This window comes from Rhinopithecus bieti, unplaced genomic scaffold (assembly GCF_001698545.2).
Source record: "Rhinopithecus bieti isolate Rb0 unplaced genomic scaffold, ASM169854v2 scaffold_9581, whole genome shotgun sequence".
NCBI classification, from domain to species: domain Eukaryota; kingdom Metazoa; phylum Chordata; class Mammalia; order Primates; family Cercopithecidae; genus Rhinopithecus; species Rhinopithecus bieti.
The window spans coordinates 1,527,267-1,536,282 of record NW_016806413.1 but is presented as its reverse complement, the minus strand read 5'-3'; the positions used below and the strand labels follow the sequence as shown (position 1 = coordinate 1,536,282).

Here is a 9,016-nt window from a genome sequence, read left to right as displayed (position 1 = left end):
TTTTTTTTTTTGAGACGAAGTCTCACACTGTCGTCCAGGCTGGAGCGCAGTGGTGCGATCTCAGCTCACTGCAACCTCTGCCTCCCTGGTTCAAGTGATTCTGCCTCAGCCTCCCGAGTAGCTGGGATTACAGGTGCCTGCCACCACTCCCAGTTAATTTTTTTTTGTATTTTTAGTAGAGACGGGGTTTCACTATGTTTGCCAAGCTGGTCTTGAATTCCTGACCTCGTGATCTGCCTGCCTCAGTCTCCCAAAGTGTTGGGATTACAGGCTTGAGCCACCGTGTCTGGCCCCCAAAGACCTTTTTGACCTTTAACCCTGACTTTGCATTTCATAGAGGTGATCACTTCCCAGCCTTTTAGATTGAAATCATCTTTTCATAAGCGTTTTAGTCATACTTGGGATCTCATCCCATGTTACAGTTGGGGCTGGGGGAGAAGATACACAGGTCATTACTCTGGGGAGAATACACCTGTAACTGAAAAGATTGAGGCGGGGATTTAGGCATGGATGTCTTTATCTCAATGTTGTTGAGAATGGAACCAGTGGCAGAGTTGAATCCAAACTGCTATGAGAATGTGAAAGACTTGATAAGGTAGAGATTTGTGGTTGGTTCTTCGTATTCTTAAAATGATTCTTGGACCCAGAGACAGATAAAATAACAGTTTCATAAAGAAAAAAATATTTTTTTATATTGGGATTGTTGTTGTTGAGACAGGGTCTTGCTCTGTTATCTAGGCTGAAGTACAGTGGCACAGTCACAGCTCACTGCAGCCCTGACCTCCCGGGCTCAAGCAATCCTCCCATCTCAGCCCCCTGAGTAACTGGGACTACAGGCGCATGCCACCATGCCCAGCTAATTTTTTTGTTTTTTGTAGAGATGAGGTTTCACTCTGTTGCCCAGGCTGGTCTTGATCTCCTGGGCTCAAGCAAAATCCTCTTGCCTTGGCCTCCAAAAGTGTTGGGATTACAAGCATGAGTCACCACTCCCAGTCATACTGAGTTTTGCTTTTTTTTTTTTAGGACCTCTCGTGTCTGCTGTGTAGGGACTGATTATTTTGTGGGTTGTCCCTCTTGATGTGTTTTGATTCCAACATTTCACTGCCTTTAGCATCTCAGCATGGCAGTAACACCAAAGATCCCATCCAGGTACCGACTTTGGTCCTACCTGAGCAGCTCTGCTTAGAGGCTGTGTAGGAGGTGAATGAGAAGCTGCTTACTCAAATGTCCTTGGCATCATAGGTTTCTTCTCCAGACACACTCTGGATTTCCTGTGGCCTCCCTATTCCTTCTCACTGTAGTACAGTGTCAACCTGGCTGTACCCAAGCTCAGATTTGGTTGACAACTTTGTTTCTTGTTGCAGTGGCAGCAGGATTGTGAAGCATGAACTAATGGCCAGGGCAGGCTTTGCTGCTCCCTGTTTGCTGCCTGGTGGGGGCTGGTGTCTTTAGTCACTTATTTATTTATTTATTTACTTTTGATACGATTTTTCCAAAATGTATTATGTTGTTGGGGTTTGTGGTTTGTTTTTGTTTTAATTTGCTTTAATTAAATAAAAGTCCTCTAAGGCAGATGGAATGTGTACAATGTCAGAAAGACTAACTGGCAGAAAGGGAAGCTTTTCTGGTCAGAGTGTGTGTGCCTTACAACGGGGCGTGTGCTCTCTCCTGTCCCTTCTCCACAGACTGGCAAGCGTGTGGGCAAAGTGCTGCATGCCTCTTTGCAGAGTGTTTTGCACAAGGAAGAAAGCCTGGGACCCAAGAGACAGAAAGTTGGATTCCTGGGATGATTTGCACATCAACTGCTCAACTGTGAATTGTTTTTTACTTTTCCTTTTAAACTGGTTTGTATATAGTTTTCTTCGCTGTTACAAATTTACATCACCATTAGTACGTGTAAAATTAAAGGCTATTTTCTGGTCTGGTTTGGTATGTCTAGAGTTCTTCAGTTGAAGTCAAGGCACCATTCAGTGACCCCTCCGAGTCTGGCCCTTATCTAGTGAGTGGCAGACAAACCCAGAGCTCTGCCACCAAAGGAGACCCACAAGCTGGAGTAAAGACCTGGCAGAAAATGGTTTAAAGGAAATGCTTATGATATATATTTTGTGAATTTTTTTCCCCTCGAAGAACTTTAAAAATAAGAATCACAAAGAAAAGTTCATTCACCTTGTGTATTTGGGTGGTTCTGGGAGAGGAAAAAAGAGGAGGCACTCTGCCCTAGGTACAGACCCAGGGCGTCTGCCTGGCTGGGGAGTCGTCCCAAATCCTGGGGAAGTCCAGCTGTGACTTCCTGCCTTCCGAGAGATCTGAATGGAATTCCCTAAGTTCAGGGTCTTAGTGATAGCTTTGGCTCTTAGCCATCCTTTCTTATCACTCTTGTTTTGAAATTGCTTTGTGCTTTATAACCACTCCCTGGTGTTTCCTAAGATTTTGTTTTGTCAGCATTAAGGAGGATGCTTTCAAGATGTTGTCATTTGATAATTCAGCTGCCTTCATGCTGTTGGCATAGAAAGGAAGACTATGCTTGCTGGCCCAGAAGGCTCTTCCTATAAGCCTGTAGTTTCACTGTGCAGTGTGTTAGAATTAAGTCTCTTCATGTGTAGAGCAGCTTTTTTTTTTTTTTTCCTAGGGGAACTGAAACTCCTAAATCTTAAAATGCCCTGGGGAAGGAGCTGATTCATGAAGGAGAGCATTTCAACCGTGGCATTTGCTCTCTGCATTCAGTTAGACAAATGGGGTAAGGCGTTAGGAATTTACCACCAAATGGAAAGGACATAATGTGAGCTGAAGCCCTTGGGACTGCTTCCAGAGGTCCTGGTGTGGGCGTTCCTCCCAGCAAGGCCAGGTCCATCCCTGTGGAGGGAAGCAGCTGCCTAGACTTGGGCTTAGTGGGGAAGCTTCTACCTTGTTGAGAGCACAGCCTGGGTTTTTATCTTTTATGTTTCTCCAGTGACTGTCTACAGACACCATGACGATGTTCCCAACAAGGCAGAAATCAGCCTGGTCTCTCCTCCCCTGCTCCTCGTTGACTGCCCATGACATGACAAAACATTGGCAGTGGTGGTGCAGAGATGCAACTCAAGTGTGAATAAAGTTTAGAAGCTTTTGCTTTTGATGGTTGATTCCAGTGGATCATTTTGAGATACATAAATTAGAACGGATATTGTCATATATGTCAAACTCAACTCTGCTTCACTTCCCTTCAGACAGATGAGGCTTTGGCATGCCAGTGGTACGACAAACAGCTACCCAACTTGGATGGCTGGCTAAATGCTTCCAGTAAAAATGAAGAAGGAAGAGAAAAAGATGGTGGCATCTGTCTCTAGCCACCCCATACCTTTCTGTGAAGGCCATCCCTACATGTAACATACATATATTGCAAATGAAAAAAAATGCCATATGAGCAGGGGCTCTCAAGGAGAGGTGTTTATTGGAAAGATCTGATTGTTGCAGCTCTCAGAATGAGAGAAGAGAAAACTGAAGACAGAGACTGGCAAAGACTTGGAAAAATATTATCCTGGGACAGACCTGTTTCATCCAGCAGAGCCACAGCTGTCTTTAGTGGTCTTTAAATAAACATTAGGTAGAAGAACATTTAAGATGGTCAAAGTAAGGGCGAGGTATGAGAAATGCAATGTTAAGTGATAACTGGGTTTTAATTGTCTCTGATTCCTTAGTCTTTCAAATCACGAGTTAATTTTTTTTCTTTTCTTTTCTTTTCTTTTTTTTTTTAGAGATAAGGTCTCACTGTGTCACCGAGGCTGGAATGCAATGGTGCAATCATAGCTCACTGCAGCCTCAAACTCCTGGGCTCAAGTGATCTTCCCACCTTTCTGGGACTGCAGGCGTGCCACTATGCCCAGCCAATTGTTTTTTTTAAAACGAGGCTCACTATGTTACCCAGGCTGGTCTTAAACTCTGGGCCTCAAGCAATCCTCCTGCCTTGGCCCCCCAAAGTGCTGGAATTATAGGCATTAGCCACTGCACTGTGACATGAGTTTAGATTTTTTTTTTGATGAGAGTCATTGAGTGGGCTGACTTCTTTTTATTATTATTATTTTTTGTTTTTTGATATATGGTCTCACTCTGTCACCCAGGCTGGAGTACAGTGGTGGGATCTCGGCTCCTTGCAGCCTTGACCTCCTGGGCTCAAGTGATCCTCCCACGTCAGCCTCCCGAGTAGCTGGGACTACAGGCACGTACCACTGTGCCTGGCTAATTTTTGTATTTTTTGTAGAGATAGGGTTTTGTGAAGTTTCTCAAGCTGGTCTCAAACTACTGAGCTCAAGTGATGCACCTGCCTTGGCCTCCCAAAGTGCTGGCGTAACAGGCCTGAGCCACCACCCCCCACCCGGCTGATGTATATTAATAGCCATGGAGACCCTTTTTAAAAATGGTATGCTTGGTGGGGTGCAGTGGCTCACACTTCTAATCCCAATTTTGGGAAGTCAAGGTAAGAGAATCATTTGGAGACCAGGACTTCGAGACCAGGGTGGTCAACATAGTGAGGCCCCCATCTCTACAAAAACTTAAAAAATTAGCCAGATGTGGTAGTGTGTACCTGTAGCCCCAGCTACTCAGGAGGCTGGGGCAGAAGGTTTGCTTGAACTCCGGGAGTTGGAGGCTGCAGTGAGCTATGATTGCACCACTGCTCTCCAGTCCGGGCGACACAGCAAGAACCCTGTCTCAAAAACAAACAAAAAACAACAAATGGCAGGCTTGTCAGCCAGCCATCAATTTTTGGCATGCTATTAATATAAAAACCAGAAGGTGGCTGGGGACGATGGCTCATCCCTGTAATCCCAGCACTTTGGGAGGCTGAGGCAGGAGGATCGCTTAACCCCAGGAGTTCAAGACCAGCCTAGGCTACATAGTGACACACCATCTCTACATAAAATTTAAGAATTAGCTCAGCATGGTGGTGCATGCCTGTAGTCCCAGCTACTCAAGAGGCTGAGGTGGGAGGATCGCTTGAGTCCAGGAGGTCAAGGCTGCAGTGAGCCAAGATTATGTCACTGCACTCCAGCCTGGGCAACAAAGCGAGACCCTGTCTCAAATAAATAAATCCAGAAGACCTTCATAGCACAGTTTAAAGAGACTGATTTACAACTTGAGTAGAATGTGCTGAATTTCAAACCCAAGATTTCCTTGTGCAAGAGTGGCAGAGTTGCAAAGGAGACAAGGTACATCCTCAGGAGGTTACTTTTGCAGAAATCAAGACTTTCATCAGGAAAGAAAGGGACTCAAACCTGAGTTAAAGATAGGACCTTGGGTACCCCCACATTCTCCTGAACCCTTAGGGCAGGCAGAAGAAGCCTCCACTCCTCAGCTAAAGGAGCACAGCTATCCCTTTCCTGGAGATCACCAAAGGCCATACTTGAGGCAAATGTCTCAGAAATGGTACAGGTCAACCTGTGTCCCACTTCTTCTGATTATTTCCAGACCAAGGACTAGGGTCAGATTACAGCCCAGCCTGAACAGGGAAATATGGTTCCTGCTGTGGGAAGAAATAGATTACTCATCAAAATAATTACAAGACTCAGCTTGGAATATGTGAAATTGAGGTGGGAGTGTCTTGAGGGTGTTGGACTAGGGCTATGGCTAGAAATAGGGTTTAATATTTAATTATCCTGGTAAGGAGATCTGAAGTTCCTAATTCACTGCTGGGATAGCCCCTTTGAAGTGGACCCAGCGATCACCAGAAGTAAATGAGGAGGAGATGCCAGAATTGCCTTGGAGTAATGTATTGAGGAAAGGGTTGGAGGGTTTATAGAAGTGAGTGTCTTAGAATGGATTTCTCGTGTGAGCCTGGAGAACATGCCACCCATCTATGATCCCCAGGATAACTTAGAGGACACTGTCTTCACTAAAGCAAAAAGAAGTTGCTAGGGAAGGAGTCCTGGCATCCTTGAGAAGGTCAGTAATACTTGTCTGGAAAGTTGGGTTGGCATCAGGAGATGCTACCATAGATCTGGGATTTCTACTGTTACTGGGTTAAGATTTGAGATGAGCAGGGGACAGGTGACAGCACGTAGCCATCAGAGGCCAGATGAGTATAATTTCCATGATGTGCAGCAAAGCCCAGGTGGCAGTCTGGCTGTAGCTAATAGATTATGTGTTCTGAGGGTTAAGACAGATGGGCAGCCAATCAGGATTTTAATCAACTTGTCAAAAATAATAAAATAATAATTGGAGCATAAAAAGCTTATGTCAACCATTATAATGGGAAATTCCAGTCCTTCACCCAGTTTCTGTAAGCCAGTTTCACAGATGAAAGTCCATTGACAGGAGGGAGGTTGGTGTCTTTAAGAATCCTGTGATATCACCATCAGTACTTAAAATAATACTTCCCCAATCTGGAATAACAGCATTGAGGAAAGGTGATTTGAAGGCTTTTGAATCTGGGTTTTGACTTGATGCCTGTATTGGGAGACCTGAAATGCCACCAAGGCTCTCCAGTCAAGGGGGATGAGGGATGGAGGCTAGGTAATAAATGGATGGTACAAGTAAGTCTGGCTCACAATGGTCAGTAGGTCCTGGGATAATTTCTGTCCACAAATGTGTGGGTGGGATGGATATGGTACAATTGAGATGTCATAAATGGGATGGAATGAAAACCACAATGGTAAGGGTCAAGGTTGAAAACTGCCTTCCTTCCCTGGCCAAGATCATAAATCAGAGACAATATTGGATCTTGGGAGAAATTGCTGAGATTAGGATGAACATCAAAGACTTTAAGGATGCAAGGGTGGTTGTCCCCACCTCATTGCCATTTATCTTATCTCTGTGGCCCCTGTGAAAGCCAGGTGAATCATGGTAGATGACCAAACACACGAGAGAGCTCCAATTTCCGCTGCTTTGTTGGGTGAAGTGTCTTCACTAAGATTAATCAACACAGCCTCCAGTGTTTTGTATGTGGCTATAAGTTAGGCAAATTCTTCCTTAATCCCCATTAACAAGAAGGGTCAAAAGCAGATCTCTTATGTGGAAGAACTGCAAAATGTGTTCAGTGTCTTGTCACTGGTCTATGTTAATCATCTTTTTGTCACAGTGATGTCTTCAGGGCCATCGTGCTGATCTATTTATATTGATAAAATCATGTTTATTAGATCTAGTACATAGGATGTGGCAAGCCGTTGAAAGTCCTAGTAAAAGACACATGCACTAGAAGGTGGGAAATAAGCCCCATGAAGATTAAGGAGTCCACGACATTGATAATATTTTTAGGTATCCAATGGTGTGGGGCATTCTGAGAGAGACTCCCTCTAAGGTGGTAGATTTTGAACCTTACACCCACCCTCATCTCCCCACTACCCTTACCGAGAAGTCCAGCACTTGTTGGGCCTCTGGATTTTGGAGACAAGAATGCCATGCTTGAGAATGCTGTCTCAATGCATTTCCTGAGTAATTCACAAACCTACCAGTTGTGAATGGGAGTCCAGAATAAGACAGGACTCTGAAGCCTGTCTAAGCTGCATTACAAGCATCCCTCCTGCTCCATGTGACCCAGAAATTCCAACAGAGCTAGTGCTATCTGGGGCAGATAAGGGTGCTGTGTAGTTTCTGACAGGCCCAATAGGAAGTTGTAGCACAGACCCTAGGATTCTGGAGCAAGGCCATGTGGTGGAAAACTATTCACCTCCAAATGAGTGAGTTTGAAAAGAAGTTTCTGGCTTGCCTCTGGGCCCGATTGGAGACTGAATACCCAACCCTGGGACCTCAGGTGACCTGAGCCACCCATCATGCTGGTTATTGTCAGACGCACCAGGTCATAAGGTTGGGTGGGTGCAGCAACAATCCATGCAACATGAAAATGTACATTCAGGATTAGGCCTGAGCAGTTCAGTGGGCACAACCAAGGAATATACCAGGTAGTCCAGATTCGTCTGTCACCCCTGTTCGCCGGTGCCTCATCCACACTTACGGCCTCATGGGGGAGGGGACTCCTGCAGCCAGATACTGGAAGAGGAAAACCCCAGGTCTGGCTTGTGGATTAGTTCTCTATATTGATGTGCGCCCCAAAGGGACTGTTGCTGCATTACAGCCCTGCAGGACAGCAGCGAGAGAACTGAGTGCAGCAATGCACTTGGTGGTTCAGTTTGGACAAAGGGATAAGGATACACATGGATTCCTGGGTAGTAGGGAGTAACTGGGCTAGTTGGACAAGGGCCTGAAAGGAGTAAGATGGGATAATCAAAGAAAAGGGATTTGTATGGACCTGTGGGAATGGGCCAAAAAAGTGCAGATAGTCGGGAATCGTTAATGCCCATCAGAGGACATTTTCCAAGGGAGGTGTTCAACAAGGTTTTGACTTAAGTTCTGGGTGGGATATGTAGGTCATGGCAGACCACCATTCATGCTGCTGCAGCTAAAAAATGCTGAATGCATTTCAAGTGTCATCGTTAAAGATTTTGGAAAGCTCTGGAAGCAAAGAGGATTGCATGGCCTAAAATTCCAGAGAAGGGGGAATTCCAGACTTTCTGAAGTGGGCAGCCTGTCACCGGCATTTCCTTCCCTGGGGACATTTGCAGATTCTGGACGTGGAATAAGAATCAGGCTTGGGAACATAGAGGAACTATAGGGGGGAAAGGGAAACCTGCAAAACCTCCGGCAAAGTTGTGTAGGGATAGTGTGATGATTTAGAAACTCACGGATCCCTAAACACAGAGCTGGGTTTATATTCGCCAAATTCTCAGACATGATGGGAAGTCAGGGAGTTTCATTAAAGAAGATTGAAATCTCCCCTAGCACCCTATAGGCTAATCTGTTTTTCTCCTCTTGTGTGAGCTATTATAGCTGAGGGCATGAGGTAAGTACACGCCCAGTTTATTATTCCCAAAGTTACAAATCAGGGGATTAACTTACTGTCCCTTGGAGTGGTAGGAATCGAGGTGTGGAAAGAGGCTATTGAGCTCTTTGACACACTGGGACAGCGTGGTGGCTCAGACCACCCCTCCTCCTTCCCACAACCTTGCAGGTTGCTCAGCGTCTCCCATGCAAGACCTCAGTTTGCTCC

At 45.4% G+C, this 9,016-nt stretch overlaps 1 protein-coding gene across 5 annotated transcripts in view; it reads left to right on the top strand.

Moving 5' to 3' along the window:
- EXOSC7 (exosome component 7) overlaps positions 1-3,115 on the top strand; it is a 37,004-nt gene extending 33,889 nt beyond the window's left edge. For 2 of the 5 annotated variants that reach the window (XR_001886412.1, XR_001886414.1), the window contains exons 8-9: positions 1,686-1,844; positions 2,630-3,115. Coding sequence is in view for 2 of the 5 variants with exons in the window: in XM_017876282.1 (XP_017731771.1) it covers positions 1,686-1,790 (105 nt within the window). In the remaining 3 variants the exon portion in view is untranslated. Of the gene's footprint in view, positions 1-1,685; positions 1,929-2,629 lie in introns of those variants that run through there. The other 3 variants (XM_017876282.1, XM_017876283.1, XR_001886413.1) reach the window with 2 other exon arrangements.
- The last annotated feature ends 5,901 nt before the right edge of the window (positions 3,116-9,016 follow it).